The sequence below is a fragment of the Apteryx mantelli genome, chromosome 6 (genome assembly GCF_036417845.1).
Source record: "Apteryx mantelli isolate bAptMan1 chromosome 6, bAptMan1.hap1, whole genome shotgun sequence".
Classification (NCBI taxonomy): Eukaryota; Metazoa; Chordata; class Aves; order Apterygiformes; family Apterygidae; genus Apteryx; species Apteryx mantelli.
Genome location: NC_089983.1, coordinates 29340381 through 29358796, shown reverse-complemented (window position 1 = coordinate 29358796; position 18416 = coordinate 29340381). Strand labels below are relative to the sequence as shown.

The window sequence follows — 18416 nt, the reverse complement described above, 5'->3', positions numbered from 1 at the left end:
AGGAATGGGACAGGAACTTTCAAGTCCTTCCACTGTAATATCCTTTTATTGAGGGCATATAACCTCAAATTGTCCTAGTAGTATACTGCCCTCATGTCCCTCTGGAGGCAAAATTACTTACTGGTAAACTCGTATTAAAATCATCAGGAAAAACATAACTCGCCAGAAAATTAAGTCCTTCCTACCACACTCAGAACCGCTGCAGTGGTCCTGAAGCAAAATCTAGCATAAGGAACTCATGTCTGTAAGTGACACCAATCAACAGAAATGACCTCACATGAAGTTGGCAGTAAGCGCTAACAATCACATTTTTATTTTTTATGTTCCCCCAAAGTCAATTACAGTTTAATTTTTTGTATAACAAGTATTTTGTGAAGTTTCAAGGAATGTTTGACAGTAGATCATTCTGACATATGACAATGTATTAGCACTTTGTCCAAAGAAAATCTGCTGCCAGACTTAACAATAATGCAAGAATTCTTCTAATGTCTAATAATCTAATTCTTGAAAAAAGAAACATATTTCATTAGAAATGCTCAATTACAACTTCCTACTAGCCTATATCTCCAGTAATGGCTATGTTTCCTAGAATCTCCAGAAACAGAGAAGCCAAAGAGAGAGGAAGTTGAATGCTTCAACATTCGATCGTATTTGAAGTTTAAAAGACATCTAATGCAAAATCCACTAACTCAAAGCATCATCATAATGAACCCTTAAAAGAAAAGCAACTTAAGTCGAAGAGTTACCATCACATTTATATTGCATTCAAAATGATCAGTTAACATGATATCACAGACTGTATAAAACTTTCACTAGGGCTGCTGACTATCTCCATACGAGATAGCATTTACAACTTTATAGTCCAACAGGAGTATTTTAATTACAGTTCCAATAAAAACTCACTTTTTTATTGCTATAGTATGGATCCAGATCCTCCAGAGGCTCAGACACCATTTCTTGAGGAATATCACCATAAATAAATGGCAGCGTCTTTCCTGCCTCCAAATCATTATTTGGCTTTGGGTCATTTTCTTCCTGACCACCTTCTTCCTTATGCTCGTCTTTGTCACAGTTGCACCTTTCTTCAGCAATACGTTTTTCAATAGCCGCAAGAGACTCTTTGGTGAAACAGAAGAAGCTGTCAGGTCCAGGTGGTACCAGCATTGCCTTTGCCATCTTTTCATTCTGCAAATTTTAAATGCTTTTAAGCTCTTGTGTAAGAAGATCCTAAAAGAACATGAGGAAAAAAAAAAGAAAAAAGAATTAGGGAATCAAGAGAGCGCAACAGCAACAAAAAATTCCCTAAATACATAACTTTTGGCATAGATGTCATTTATTTTCAATCCAAACAGTCACCTACAGGTACAGGTTCAAACCGAGCATCATCTGCCTCTTTCCCAATTATAAAGCACTATACTGAGAAGTTTTTGAATTAACTGTCAAATACTTAATACAAAATTAGCTACCTTAGCTTTTCCAAAGAAACAATACGGCAAACAGATACAGATTATGACGTAAAGAAAAACATGAAAGGACAAAAAGTATGGTCAAATTTGTGTAGAATTTATTGTCAACTCAGGATAATACAAATGCCACAACAAGAAGAAAAACATTTTCATTTTCCCTAGTCCAAACATGAAGTCTAAAACATACCTTATTACAAAAAAGCAAGAAGTATAAATGCAATTTGCTGTTATTCTTTAACACAGCTATGTACTGCAATCAATGGTTACTAGTTGTAACACATGGATTTATTTTAAAAGCTGGGCCTCCAAAAAATCTGCAACTTATATTACAGAAGGAAAAAGAAAAAAAGTAAGACACACCTTTCCAACCACTCCCAATCATTTTTGATGGCAACACTACTCCATCTGGTGGCTTACGCTACGCTTGCTTGACTAGTGTTTATAATTTCCTCTTAAGACAGGCATTAGATAAACACATACTACATTTAAAGCCATATGCACAAGCAGAAAGCAATCAGGCTGAAGTTTAGCTTTTCTTTTTTTGAGTTTCCTGACTTACGTCTTCTTGATTTTTCAGGTGTAAATTTGGTGGTGTGTGCTCCGTAATTAAGGAAGTTGTCATAGATGAAGTATTTTAGATTTGTGCAAAAAACCAAAGTATACTCTCCTCAAAGTTATAGCACTCTCTCTGAGGCTAGATTTCTTTTCCTAGAATCTACAAATAATAAATTAATGAAATTAAAATAAACAATTAATAAGTTTTCAAGAGATCACTTCTTCCCACATTTCTCTTTTCTAAAGTGAGAGCGCAGTAACAGCCATGGGTGCAATTTCTTCAGGATAAACCAATTCAGTAAACAAGGACAATGAGATAAAATGGAATCTCACTTGCTGACATTTGTAAGTGTTGTAGCCTTTGTCGATACTTAAGAGAAATTTAAGGAATATTCTAAATACTAGTCAGGATGCCATGAGGCCTAATTCCCAAGAGGAAAAAGCCTGAAACTGATCTAAATGAGTTACTCTATTTGCTACTGGCTTCTATCACCAAAAATGTCACAGACTGAGCCTATTCTCTCCAGGATGTGACAGTCAGCATGCTAAAGATGGAGTTTTCTTTCTTTTTTTTTTTAAATGATAATGTGAGCTCAATAGTAAAGGTGTGCTGAAAAAAAAAAAAAAAGGATTGATGACAAATAGTTTAGCATGTAAGTTTTAAGTTTAGTGGGTAAGTGATATCTCCAATATCAATTAATGCATGACACAACGAATCCCAGAAATGTTGGTGATAGATGTGAGTAGGAGAAGACAGAAGCCATTCTACTAGATATATGCCTTAATGTACAGCTCAACAATTCTGGAGACATATGCCTTTAAGGTCAACTTAAAGTTAGCTGAGAGGATCTTCTGTTTTTTAGGATTTTCCTGTAGAAAGTAAATTCTCACTGACATTGAACCTAACATTACACAAGCCATCTTTTCCTCAAAATTAGCCAGTCAATGGAACAAACATACTTCAAAACCCAGCTGAGATACAATAGCTTCCAAGTCCTTAGCAAATACACTGGATGGTGGTAAGAGAGAAAAAAAGAGGTCGTAAAGAGATGAGAAATTTCCTAATGGACAGATATAGAAAAACAGACATTGTTCACGTCAGCCACAAATCATTCTAGGAAAAAATGGAAATGATTTTTCTCTGGAACAGAAGTCCAAGAATGCTAAGCCTTCCCATATTTATTCAATAATGGAGAAATTCACCCCTGCCAGCTTAAAAAAATTCATCATTCCCAAGTGAAAGTCCTTGATCATTTAGACTTCTCTAGCAAACCCTGAAGATTCTAGGACAACCTTCTCAAATCCATAGCCCCAGCGAGAATGAAGCATCAGATCCGTCCAGCAATGCTTTGATTTAGAACTAGCTGTGTCCCAAAAGATACTTTTGCTTCAGAAGCCAGATGAGGTCTGTCTTCAAACAGCTAAGCAACATGCACCAGCAAAAAGGGAGAGAACTCCTTTTCCTAAGTTCCATTTTTACCTAAGAGCTAAAGGAAAGCAATGTAATTGTTATTACATGGTACCCTTAGTCCATTTACTGAGCTTACACCTCTGATTTTTGGAAATAAAACACTGGGGGAGGTGTTTGGGGTTTTTTATCTGCTGCTCTCTGATTTTCTACTTGTAGGTTGCAAATTTACAAGGATTTCCCAAATGTGGGCAGCCATGTAAATTTAATTTTTAAGCCAAGGAAAATTCTTACTAGGAAGGGCCTTTTCCTTCACCAAGGCGGTAGCAGCATTAAGATAAATAGCAGGTTTTTTTCCCCAGAAAAACTTCCTATATATTAGCCAGTGTTGTATGTGTTGTAACAGATCCTGAGGACCACACTGTGATAAAACTTGCCATTTCTGTATTGAATGATATAAGCTTACAGTTAATACTATGTATTTACATAACAGTTATATATAAATGGTCTACACACACACAGTTATTATCTAAAATAGTCAGACAGCTGCATAAACTCTGAAGAGGCTAAAGAGCTCTTCTACAGGAGAGCAAAATCTACAGCCCTTAGGACAACCTGTCTTAAAATCAAATGAAAACAGGAGTCACGCTGTCTTCTATGATTGAAATACTGATACAGGTGTTTCTGCACATCTTCTACACAACACTGACCAGTCCACCATGCCTGCCAACAAGTAAGGGCATACTTGGCAGTCTAAGAGATATTTACGCAATGTTGTGTTTTGATGCTTCCTTCAGAAACAAGACAGCCAGAAACTAACATTTTAAGGAAAAGAAAGGGAAGACCCTCAGAGGATAGGTGAGCAGTCTACCATAACCTTCAGTCAGTCTTCTGGAGATGTTTTCATTACTTGGAGAAAGACTTTACGAAACTTGTTGTTTTCTACTCAACTTTAAGAAATAAATGCAGTATCAGAATGTGATGAATATGATGCCTGCAGAAACTACTTTTTAGCAAATGTGTACTTGAGAAATGTCACTAATCTGTTATGCCTGTGTAAGCATTTAGGCTAAACCTACGCTTTAGAAGCCTGTAATACATAAAGTTAGAAGTACATGACTACTCATTTTACCAAATACCACTACGGCCTTATGGCAGTTTCTCTGAGTTATAGATGCTGTCAGAATAAAAACCAATCTTTCTGCTGATTGTTGATATTCCACTGTTTATTCAGCAATGCTTAAGTGGTATCCTTAGGGCTGACATGAACTCCAGCATTTCCCTCTAGAGACACCATAGTTAATCACTGCTGAACATCCCTCAGTGTACATATAAAACAGAAAAATGTTCTTTTCCAACATGTAACAGGAATCTGTTCAATCAATGATTTACTCTAGCAATCTAATAACAACCCATGCTTGAAAAAAATCCAACACCTGTTAAACAAAACTCAAGTTATGGTTCAGTGACCATATTTTCTACTCATGTCTTTTCTGAAGTATTGCAAATATACAAACTCTGTAACATTTTGGAGCACCTTGATGCCATTTATATTGTTTCATCAGAGAAATCAGTTTATCCAAGAAAGAAATGGAGAGAAAAGAGAGTATGCAAAAAGATGGACTGGTTTTAATAACTTGTGTTCTCTCTTTCTTTTCTGCATTCCTGATAGCTACTACATTACCAACTAAAAGGTAATAATAAATTGAATCAGAAAACAGGAAAGAACTTGAATACTGAAACCCCTCCTCCCCCCCAAAACACACAAAAATCCCTCAACAAGCCCCTGCCCCTCAAAAACCAACGAAACAAAAACACCCCCCAACAACAACAACAACAAAAACCTACCACCAACAGGAGAAAAAGCTCAAGCTCAGCTTGAAATAGGCTTCTAACCCAACATGGCTGTACATGAAAGCCTGAATACAGGCTCCCTAGAAAAAGCAAGAGCTGGAAATGAAGGGTTACAGACAACTGCTGCCCATCACTGCCTATCTACTAGCACAACACTAGAAGAAACCTCCTGGGTCCCAGAGTCCAGCCCCATAATATTATTATATTAACACTAATGTCAATATAGTTCTTAAGGAGTATAGTTGAATGAGCAAGAAGATTTTTTAAGTGATCTTTTGAAATTTATTTTAATATGTATATTTATGTCACATCTATGTCATTTTAGAAACAGCACTACTTTACAACTCTATTTTATAGATTTGACATGTAAACAGATTGCTGCTGCAGTACATTCTCCATCAAGTTTTATTAAACCTGCTCCTATATGATTTTACACGTAAAATTTTGAGGTTTTGAGTTTGAATCCACAGTTTATACTACAGCTTTTCAAAAATAATGTTCAAGCTTAGATCCAAACCATATGGCAACAAACCCCAGTACTCACGAAATGTACTTCCCTTAAGTACATGGAACATTTATCTTCAAATTTTTTAAGGTTAGGAACAACAGATCTGCTCTTACGACTCTATATTCCCTAATATAATGATGAATTTTTGCAATATTATTTCCAGTGTTCGTTATGTCTTACTGGCAATTACTATGGTACGTTTCAGAGTGTTATTTAAATAAAGCTGAATGCATTTTTCAGCTTACTGAAGAAGCCCTGCTAAATTACTAAATCTCAACAGTCAGTATAAGTTCTTATGCGTATGAAAATTAATTAAAAATAAGAAGCTGCTGCAATGACAGTCTGGAGATGATGTACACTGAAAATCAATTCAGCAAATGACCAAATTGGATGACTCATCAGCAAACCTACATATATTTTATTTGCTATGCTCTTTTCTTGTGTTTGTACATATAAAATAATATGGCATTTTTTCAGGGATATAAAATTTTATTAATGAGATAAAACTTACATTACTCATTACTACACCGTTATTATTCAGTCATGCAGCCTTCACTCTGTTACAGCTTTTACAGAAAAGAGGCTGTTTTTACCCCTACTACTTCGACACTACTATGCTATGATCGCCTGCTAAACAAGGGGCTGGCTATAATACAAATCAAGAAAGTTCTTGGAAAAAAGGGTTAATCTAGAAAGCATCTGCTGTTAATCAACAATTAAAAAAATCTAGTAATCTTCCTTCTCCTCCCCCAAAATTTGGTGTGTAAATGCTAACAGCACAGACAGTATTTGCCCATTAATAATCCTGAACATCAATAAGAACTAAAAGATTTTTGAATTATTAATTGCTCTGAATCTGAATAAATTAGACCTATGGCACATTTCATCCCTAAGACTTCTCAGCAGAAGACCATGGCAATGCAATATGACTAACAACTCATCTTAATCAAAAGATTTTGCCGTGTTCTTCATTTACAAGTTGTTTCTTTCTCTATAGTTTGTTCCTGAAAACTATTTTAAAGACTACCTAAATGTATGCCTACTGTGCATACTTCTGTGCATTTCTAACGATTCAGTTTCTAACACATAACTCTCCTTACATGACCTCCATTTTTTCCAAACAAAGTTATTTCCAAACTAGTTACTTTTAGTTCAGTATATCACTTGAATTCAATGGACAAATTCATAGCAATACTTAGAAGGCTCCTGAAGACTATCATAACAATACTGCAGGAAATAAAGATGTTAAAAAGCTATAGCTGATCTTAAAAAAAAAATTTCTCTAACGTGACTCCATTTTTAGAAAATGGAGTGACTACTTATGCAAACTGATCTGCTTCTTTCCTTAATGTTAGAAAAATGTATTCATCAAGCACAGATCTCAGAAACCTAGTGCTAAACAGACAAGCAAGTCAATCATTGATGTATCAAAGAAGAAAATCTTGAATAGAAACAATACATTAGCAAATGCAAAACTGTGAAGGGCTTTTATCACTAGCAATGCAATGAAAACCAGTGAAAACTATATGATTTGCATTGTCAAAAATATGACATATGTACACTTTTATACTAGCAAGTATGCTATTCCGGTCATTCACATGGATGACTATTTTGACTTCTTTCCAGACAATGGAAATATTTCTCCAAATTTTGAAGACCCTAGTTCCAGATAGGTCCTAATGAATCACGTAGCCACGTCCTTGGATAGTAATTCTAATTTAAGCTTCTTCAAACTGTTAATTCCTTTTAGACTCTAAAGACAAGTTTATATTAGATTTCCTCCTACACTAAGGTTATTCTTCAGTTAAAGAGCCTGCCAGTCACCGGTGCTTACTCCTTTCATGTATTTATAGCTAAAATTAACATCTCCTTTCAATTTTCATTTGCTGGCTAAATGATTTCTTTGAACCTCTTCTTTATATCAAATGTAGTACCAGCCACTGAAATTTACTTTTACAGTTTGTGTGCATATGTTCTTTTATGGATCAGATTTGCTTTTGTAAAACCTGGTGTTCAGTCTTGCAAGGTTTCATTTTCATGTGTTGGGTTTTTTGCCCTCATTGGTTCTCAAGATTCCTCCTTCAGTTTCCTGCTATATTTATGAAGTGTCATTAAACCAATTTATGGCAAGAAAGATTTGATATAGTTTCCAGCATAAAGCTCTGATAATATGTGCTGGGTGACCTTTACTCCAGAACATGATTTTTCTTTTAGGAAACAAAAGATGATGAGATCAAGATAATTACATTATGACCTTTTGCTTTATCACTTTGGATTAATTTTCCATACAAATTAATGGCAAAGACACCATTTTTAACATGCAAACAGCAATCTGCCATTTTGCTAGGAGTGGCAGTCAAAGCTTTTAAGTACTATTTCCATCTGTGATTTAGATGAGTATGTATCTAACTCCTTGTTTGATGCTTCATAGATAAGTACAAATAAAAATTTAGTATCTCCAATACTGTATAATAGTACACTGTAGCTGCTTAGAGATTAAGCTATGATACAATACCCTTTTAATGTATTTGAGAATTAAGTTTTCAAATAATCATGGTACTTGCGCATTGTTTTGTTTTCTGTATTCATTAGCTGAATGACAGTATGAAGGAAAGGCAACCATTATATCAGACATAATAACATTAATTTATTTTCTTCACACTGAATACTCACTACACAATTATTCTTTTCAATTACAATACTTAAGACTCTAATTAAACTTGCTTTAGCTATATGAACTCTTCAGGACATAACTGCCACATTCTCCAAACTATAATCCCAAGCATCTTTAGTGAAGTGGTTCAGAAATAATATGGAGCTGATCTTGTAGTGCTTAAATCCTACGAGTTGTACCGCCAAAAAATTAGTGAAAACACAGTGAGAAAAGCTTTTGTTGTTATACAACAGAGAGAAAATAAAGTTTAAGAAAATGTTAAAAGGCTGATTAACAGGATGTTTAAGAAGAGACTGGAAAAAAGTTCATCAGGTTGGTGTGTGGCTTTGTTTGCCTGTTTCTTTAAGCATATAAATTAAGGGAAGGAATAAAGATATGTTTCAAAAAAGACAAAATTCCAAAAATATTAAGATTTTCAAAACTATTTACTCCAGCCTTACTTACAGCATATGACTGTTAATACGCAACAAAAGAAGAACTGCAGCAACAACACTGCAAGTTAATTTTTAAAGCACAGATTTCTCTTACATCACAGACTTGCAAAAAGTCAATATATAACACTTACAGAAAAGAACAGAGCGCTACAATGCTTTTAGATTAAATTTTCAGAAGCCCTCTGGCTCAGATTTCACCTTCACTGAATGAATGCAGCTGAAAAAGAAAAGCACATATCCTTAAAACGAAATTGTGAAGAAAAGAATTGTTACAATATACAGAAGTACTGCTTTAAAAAGTTCTGCCTACATAAAATCAACATATCTAAGAAATTCTTAAACATCACAGTCACACCATCATCATTACAAGTACTCACAGAACACACGTGACAGACTCAAACTCTTTAACAACATTCTGTTTTGCTGCCATCAGTCTCATGCTAATGGGTGATGCCACTGAAATAGTAAACACCATGCTCTTGATTCTTGCCTCTTAATTTTAAATTTAAAAAAATGCAGGCTCTGTGCAAAGGAGCTGATGTGAGTGAAATGTCCAGTTGTGAAAAGTTTTTAATGGCTAGCAGATTATTAAGAATAACTTCACAAAGCAGATACAGAACTTAGAATATTACTATATTCCAAGTAATTTTATAAATTATTAGAAAACATATTAGAAAATACCTTCTGTTTTCTTCTTCAGTTCACATTTTCTTAGATAATGCAATACTAAAATGAGTAAAAATGGCTTCTCATTTTAAAAGAAAATCTTTCTTGTGGATAATCTTTCCTTTTTGAAGTATAAAGACATAAATAAAAGATGAGCATTTTTTTTTTCAAATGGGATACTGACAAAGCTGTGTAGCCCTTAGGAGGACTCTCATCCACAGAATGGGAGTTTATAGTGACATACATGTACAAAGAAATCCAGAAATTAGACTACTGTAGACTGGAAAATATTTCTTTCAAGTTCACAAGTTCGTTTAGTATCTGACAAATGCCACATTACAACAATCAAAGAACCAGAATTTGGTCCAAGTTCTTAAATCAAGAATTCTTATTTGATTTAGCATATATATAAGAACTGCAGCTTTTAACATAATACCTAAAACTGATTATGCAGATCCTCCTTGCTTAATGGATCATTTATTGGAGGGTGCTCAGCTACTCTGCTCTCTAGCGCAGCAGAATAAGCATAATTGTATACAGCATTATGTTATATGACCAACGTTAAATTAGTTTTATCCTATCCAAAGCCACTTACAGCTTCCATTAACATATGAAGGAGATTTAAAAACCAAAAATCACTTAATTATGTTTAAAATGGTTAAGGTGTCCAAACAGCCTTTATTACAAAGAGTAAGCATTTACAAATAAACTATGCTTGGAAGTTATAAGCTTGTAGATAATAAGCAACATTTCTTTTCTGAATTAATAGGAGAATGGTAACTTTTACAAAAACTGAATTCGCAGTGTGTCACAGTTGCATATAAAACCAGGGTAACACCCTTTAACATTTTATGTGAGATGCTTGGAGAAGAACAGTTAAGTGAAGAGACATTTTTTCATGTATAAAATGAAAAGTTGCCTGTAAAATAAAATGGACATGGAGACAAGATTTATAACACTTGGCCTAACACCTATGTTCTGTTGCTATAAACTTCATCAATAAAGTACAGTCCTGCCACTTCTCTATGTTAAATATATTCATGTTTAAGGTATTCAGAGCAAGTTCAAAAAACAAGCTACAGTTTTAAACATGTGTAAATGGTAGTGTAGTCAGAGATCTTTGTCACTATTATTTTGTATAATGAAAACTGAAGAAAAATAACACAGCTATGCTATCAGTCTTATGTCCAGGACTACATTAAAGGAGGATGTTCCATTTTTTTTTTATTTACAGGGCTGTGAATAAAAGAAACAGACCAAAACCAGTCTGTTTAAGACTGAAACATTGATGAATAGGTCACAGGCCAATTCCAAAAATTGTATGGAAAAAAGCCGAGCATCAGAAGTCTCTTGGCATCAGTCAATCTTGCAATAAATTAACACCTTTAACAACAGTAACACAGAAAAGGGCAGTGTTACATTGCAACCAGAGACAACCAGCCCATCAAACAAACAGTTCTGAAAAATCTCCATTTTGTTGAGAGCTTTAATTCTGGGAAAGTGTATTAATGAACAATTGGCAGACATCACTGATCGGACTGTTTCGCACAGACTGTGAAAACTATGAACTACCATCAAGTGAAATAAAGTGGACATAGTACTCTAATATAGATTAGAGTAGCGATTAATTAATATTTGCAAAATGATTTTGAGATCTTTTTCAACAGAACAAAAAGTGTTACTCAGAAATCAAAGAACATAGTACTCTAATATAGATTCTTTAGAATCTTTGGTCTTCAGAATCAGACCAAAATTTCCTGGTTCTCAGCTTGGAACCATAGCTTTCTTTGTAGTCCTAGAACTGAATCTGTTTCAGATTAACATAATCTGAACTATACTGTAGACTTCTATAGGATTACAGTCAGAAAGACACTTTCAAAAATTCCACTTGCACTATGTTTGGAAATATATACATGGAAATACTGATGAACTCTTCTCAAACTTTATGCCACTTCTACCTTAACTTATATTTTTTAAATAAGAGCTTACTTTTGATTTATTAACAACAGGACTTAGCTGCAACAGGACTAAATCAAAATGACAGTTGATTATTAAAAAAAATCTATAAGAAAAATGCATTTTTCCCTAGCTTTCTTATTAGATTTCTTGACTTTGTAATCAACTGTACTATTTTAAACAGCTTAGAGAAAAGGAATGTATATTTCTACTACAGAAATTTCTATACATTTCTACATGCAAGACTTTTCTACTCTCACAGCAAAATGCTGCTGCATCTGAAACAACAAATCTAATGATCTCTGTATCTGCACAATTATTATTACACAAGAGGTTTATGACTTCCCACGGGAGGTTATTATTTCCCCTGAAGTAGGTAACCTCTTTAAACTACCAATACTCTGCTTTCCTTCAGAAAATCAGAACTTCTTACCTCCAGCACTTGGAACTTCATATTTATGTGCAGCAAGCAAGGAATAAATTATCTTTCTAAACAAATACATGATCCACCTGCAATTTTAAGTAACTTGAACTTCTAAATGACTGTCCCCTGAGAGGGAAGTGCTCAATGTTAAGTAAACTTCGGAGGAGGAATTACATCATACATGTCAACACCACGTCAGCAATACCATGTTGCATAGAACGAAAGGATGTAAAATTATCTCCAATATCTGCATCCACTCCTTAACCAAAAGGGCATTTCAAGTTAATACATGTACAATGTACTAAAGCCTGGCAGGATCACTACATCAAAAATGATATACGAGTTTTAAATAAGCTGTATGTTGTATGAGTTTTAAATAAGCTATTTTGTTGATTAACTATTATTCCTTGTTATGCAGTTACACCACTACTGGCCATGCCTTTTTGTATCCAAACTTATTTTTCCATTAATCATTAAAAACTTATTGGGGTCCACAGAATTGACTGATAATGACAATAAGGCTTTTTCTGAGTTTGTTTATAAAAGATGCACTTTACTCATGTTACTAAAATGTATTACCATCACATAAATATGTATAGACTCTGCCCGTGACCCTGGAAGACAATCTAAAGTTACTGATTGGTCGTTCTTACCAACCATTAGATGAAAAGACATTACACAGGAAGAGCTGAACATGCAGAATAGAAATAAAATGCCACAGACAATTTAGTTATTCCATTAAGGGTGATATTTGGAAAAGAGTTCTTGAAGGCACACGGCTGAGCCTCTGCATCTGCTCCTGGCACTGGGCTGGAACCTTAACTACTGTGATGGAACTGCTGTCACTCATCACTGCTCTATCACCAGGGTATACACCAGGATGAACTTCTATTTTTAGAGGGCAGCTCTCTGCATTTTATGTCATTTATCATTTTAAGGAAGGAAGATGATTCTTGGAATCAGTAATAGGTACAAAACACAAGAAACATTTACTATAGAAATAATTTATACTATGCTTTTGATAGAAAAATTAGACAATCCAAGAATAATTTCAGATGCAGCTCTCTCCCTCCTTCCCTCTCTCCACCCTCCCTTTCTGCCCTTCTTTCCCTCCCTCCATCTCTCTCCTTCTCTCTCATAAAAAGATACAGCTAATCCTCTCTTTAAAGGATGTTTTCACTGCAAGTTAAAGGATTTAGTCCTGGGAGAAGGGACAGAAGTTGAGAGTTTCTTTTGCCTTTTTATAGATAGGTGCTGGAATTATCACAGTGAATCCATTGTTGATGTATTAAAACACATCCTCTCAGACTTCCTTCACTTTCCAGAGAGGCTGCCTCAGCAGCTAATCAGAACTGTTACACAATTTGTTTTGTTCAGATCTCACAATTTAGTATTAATACATTATTAATACAGTAATAAATAAATTACATGCACACAATACTTCAAAGTACATAAGCATTGTGCATGGCAGCAAAGTTGCACACATCCACATCCATGGGATTTTTCATTATTTCAGCTTTTATAAACATGAAGTCAAAAGTCTTCTGTTAGGCCGCACACATAAGAATGCTCCATGAAACATATCCGGAGTCTGTACACGATACTCAGACAATGCAGAAACATCTGAATGGTTTATTTCAACTCACAAAGGTGTAACACTCACTATAAGTCTTTAGATTTTAAACTTTTTGTATCATCATTCCAATAATTTTACTGCAAGATAGATTTTAAAAAATAAAATGATCTTGAATGCCTTTCCTCTGTCAGACTGATGTCAATGCATTGAGATCCCTATGAATGACTGTACCAACACCATCTTTATATTGATGACACTTTCACTAGTGCTGAAAATGTTACTGTGAATTATGACCAACTTCATGAAAATTATGAGAAAAAGCTGTATTGGATTTTTCCACAAAGAGAACATTATGCCATGCCCAAAGTAGAAGACTACATTTATTTCAGTTGCAGCCAAACAAGAGAAAATGATAAACTTTTCTGATAAACTTCTGAGATTTTATTCATAATCAGTTATGTAAAATAACACTACAGAAATCAGAGAAAAAATTAGGGAAGGGACCTTTGCAAGACAGATAGTCTAACCTCCAGTTCAGAATAGGGCTAAGGTTACATACCTTGTACCACCTGTAATATTTAAGACTATGAATTGACTAGGTTTAAGGGACCTGTTCCAGGTCCCTTTTTGTTGGTCTTTTCTCCACTTCAGGATTTCCCATGGCGCTTTAGTAAATCCTCTGCCTGTACACATTTCAACCTGCTCCTTGCAGAAGCCCTAGCTTCTCTTACCTGCTCTCTATCAATGCTCAGCGCTATCTCCCCCTCCAGATTTCTGATGCTGAAGCATTTCCTGCAGTTTGTGCTGGCCTGCTATCAAATTCCTTTGCGTTTTTCTGCTTAACTGCTGTGCTTCACATCAACTGCCAACACTAACACACCTTACCAATGAAAAGCAGTATCAGCAAATAATGCTAAACCAGTACACCTCCCCCCCCCCCAAACAAATGGAGCTGCAACTCTCTCCCCTTGAACAACAAAAATGAAGAACTACTAAGGGAATGATTAATTTTTTAGATATCTCAAATTGAGGTTTAAAAAAGGAAGGTTTTTTTTTTTTTTGGAAAGTCCTCTTGAAATAAAAAAAGCAGAGAAAATGTGATTAAAAACTAACAAGATACAAATTATTAATATATTGCAGGACCCAAACCTACATTTCACTGGATTTTGAACAGTCAAAAATAATGTTCTTATATTCTTAAAATGTACACAGACCATAGCTTTTTATTCAACAGAAAGCTCAAAACATTGTCTCCTTTAGACCATAACAGCAAAGCACTTATCTCTACCTATAATACATTTTTAAATTTATTGAAAATAATGAAGCACCATTGACAATTATTTGCTGTTATGCATAACATACTTATACCATAATAAAAGCAGTGTGATATTTACTAGGTGTTTTAACAGCTGTTCTAAAATTACTATTTTTTTGCAGTTTGATTCTCTGTGTACTGATACAAAGAGTTCTGAGAAAGGGTCAGAGACAGCATAACTGGACAGACATATATAGAAGATTTTAGCAAGCAAGTGTACTTCATGGAACTTGTTAATCCTTTGTATGCTTAGTCCATGGTATGAGTTTTATAGCCTGCAAACACCAATCATGCCAGGTTTTCTCCCTCAAATGGTGCAAAAGAGTAAGATTTTTTTTTTCTTTTTGGAAATATGAGAATGTGGGTGAAAAGCAAAAACAACAACAAGAAAAGCCTCCAGTAAATATACAGAAGATGAAAACTGGCTACAGAATATAATCAAAATAAAGAAATCAACACAGTCAGACTTCTGCTTTCAGTTCCTCACTGCAGCCAGACAGGCTCCCTATACCTCACTTAATGGTCTCATTAGTGTAATCTGAATCTACTTTTTGTGCCTAATTTTCTAGCAAAGCTCAGCTGCTTTTCTGCAAATCGATATAGGCTGGAGATGACCAGTAAAATCTGGCTAGGTTTATAGGGATATGGAGGTAGTATTCCCAAATCCATTCTGCCAGTGCATATATGCCTCTATGGAAACACCTTGAAAATGGAAAATTCCATCAGCATACAGAGTAGAGACATATGGCAAGGTATTCTTCTTGAAAAGTTTCACTTATCAGGTCCAAAAAAAGGATTTGGCACCTGTGGAATATTATTGAGTTTTTGTATGTACTAAAAAAAATGCATCTACTCATGACATCCATTAAAAGACCACAGAAGCAGAATAAACCTATAAAAATGAGATGAACGTTCAATACCAATTATTCCTTTCAATTCAACAGCCTGAAATACAGTGCTATAATGCTACAAGAGATTTTGAGGCTGTCAGCCACATTGGCAAAGTCCACTATCTACTTCCCAATAGACAGGAGAGCATGAGAAGAAAAGAGAAAATATGCTAGAACACTTGACACCATTATGAGCAGCCACAGAAAAGAGGCCAAGACCAAAGCAGACATGAAGAAAACAAAGCCCTGCTAATCTACTTTCAACTGAAAAGTTCTGATGAGACATTTTGGAGCGACTCTAATGCTACTGTTTCCACTACATCCAATCCACAGATACATATAAAGCTTTACTTTCTAAATATTTGAATTTGCATTTGAACCTATAAAAAAAACTGCCAGACAAATGTACATGACTTTTTTTAATAAAGAAGAAAAAAAAAATAATTAACATAAGAGGTTCATACTCAGTTCTTCATAGAGGAGTGCCCTAAGCAGAGCTCTGTTCCCTAAGCAAAGCCAGACTGCAGGAGCTGGACAAATATCCATCGGAGAGTCCCATTTCCCTGATGTCCCACCCGGAAGTGACCCAGTTACCAGAACAGAACAGTGATTGCCACCAATACCTGCAGAATCTTGACAACACAAGGGCTTAAAAATGACTGAAAGAAATAAAAAAAGCTCCCTTATTTTGCAGTCTCAGTCAACCTTTTTTCCTCCCCCTCACCCATTAAGGAAGTATAAAGTCTGCTTATATAAAGTTGCACCCCTAAATAAACATTTATAAGTAGACATATTTGTGAAATAAGAAAGTAAAAGTAGTATTTATTTCCTAAGCCTGTAAAGCAGTTCAGAGAAAAACTGCTGAATAATAAGTATATTAGACACATACAGATGCGCTTGCTAATATGTAAGTAAAAACATCTTGTTTTTTTCTCAGTTCAAGTTTTTGAGTTCACATTTAAGCCTTAACACAACCTAAGCTTTGAAGTTTCTGGGATTTTAGGTAACATCTGAAAAGAATATTATTTGATAATTACTCCTGGGTGATCTATTTAGACTCCCCCCCCCCCCATGACTATCAAGCCTTTTCTGTAAACAATGTTAATTCAGTTAGTCTTTATCAGTCACTTTCAGACATTCATGTGACCATAAGCCAGGACAACGGAACTTGCAAGGCAGCTTTGGCAGTTGTTTTCTCTGGGGTTTGAATCCAAAAACCCTTGTATTTTCTTATGGATTTGTCCCTCCCTCTCCCCCCCCCCTTTTTTCTTCCTCTTGGCTTTACTTGGGTTTATATCGTGAGATTGGTTTGCATTCAATTTATTTGACAGTACATCCAATTGGCAGGAATACAGCAAGAAGCCTTTCCCCACTCTCACAAAGCCACACAAACTCCACACAACTGAAGACTTCAAAGGGCAGCTGGAAACACATCTCTTATGCTTTCAATTAGTTTTCCTATTTACTCCTTTTTGAAAAAAATATTCCTGTTTTAGTTTGTATAAACAACAATTACAGAAAACATAAAATGAGCTGGTTTTGATTAAGTTATTCTAAAACAAAACCAAGGTTATGCTACCATTCCACCTGCAGGAAAAAATGATGAACAAATAAATAGATCTGATAGTATCCTCTAAAAGTAAACAAAAAGCTGCTGAATGGAAAAGGAAATGCAAATCTGAAGAAGTAATTTAATTTCATAATTATTTGCTTTCCACTGAAAATGTTTTGTCCTCCATATTTAAATTTAGGAATTGCAAGTCAAGGATGAACTGGCTGATATCAATTGCCAAATGATAATGAATAGGAGGCAGCAACAAAAATCACGGACCACACTGGATTGTTGAAAAATACTGAAATACTGATAGTTATTAAGGAAGTGTTACTACTGATGATACTAGAATCAAAGCAAAGAACTGAATTCTACAAGCAATTCATACGGTTCAGAGTCTAATTTAAAGGATGTCACTGGTACAGGGAATGGGAAACAGAACTTTGATCAATTAAGCATAAAAGATTCTTGAAGATCAACAAGGATTAACTTCTACAAACTATTTCACCAAAATCTGTGTGCAAAGATAAATGCAGTGTTCTGTTGCAATCCACTCTTCTGGCCATTGACAACAAAAAAGAATACAAAAGAGAACTGAATTTTTTCACCTCATATTATTATCAGAAATATTAATATTTTCCCAAACATGCTCCATGTTGCTAATGAGTTGTCCAAATAAAATTAAATGACCAAGACTAAAGAGGCAGAAATTAATTAATTTTAGTGACACAGATATTGATAAATTCTGAAGAATTCAAAATACTGGCAATAATTGCAACAGCTGCATGATTACATTTTAAAAAGCTGCCCAGCTTACACTGCATTTTCAGGGTGTGCCACTTGATAGAAGAAAAAAAAATCCATAGAAAAGGTGTTTGCCAATCCAGGAATAAGTACTCAGAAGTCACAGGACCATTTTCTCGCTTGGAATCACCAGTTTCCTCTACCTTGACTCCAGTGGCTCACGCCTTCAGAATGAACGTGCCCAGGCGCTTGGCATGGTGCTGAGAATCCAGGAATTCTCTGTTCACAAAACACTTTAGACATCTTGATGAAAGTCAGAACTCCTCAAAGTGAACCTTCAAAGGAAAACTTAAGATGTCCTAGCCAAGCCAAACTGCTCATCATAGCCTCCAGT

The 18416-nt window shown here is 35.0% G+C and overlaps 1 protein-coding gene across 1 annotated transcript in view; it reads right to left on the bottom strand.

Annotated features, from left to right (window-relative positions):
* Positions 1 to 18416, bottom strand: part of LOC106499211 (sodium channel protein type 2 subunit alpha-like) — an 83041-nt gene that overhangs the window by 55081 nt on the left and 9544 nt on the right. Inside the window, exon 2 of the mRNA XM_067299107.1 lies at positions 904 to 1227. Coding sequence (XP_067155208.1) covers positions 904 to 1176 — 273 coding nt within the window. The 5' untranslated portion in view covers positions 1177 to 1227. The remainder of the gene's footprint in view (positions 1 to 903; positions 1228 to 18416) is intronic.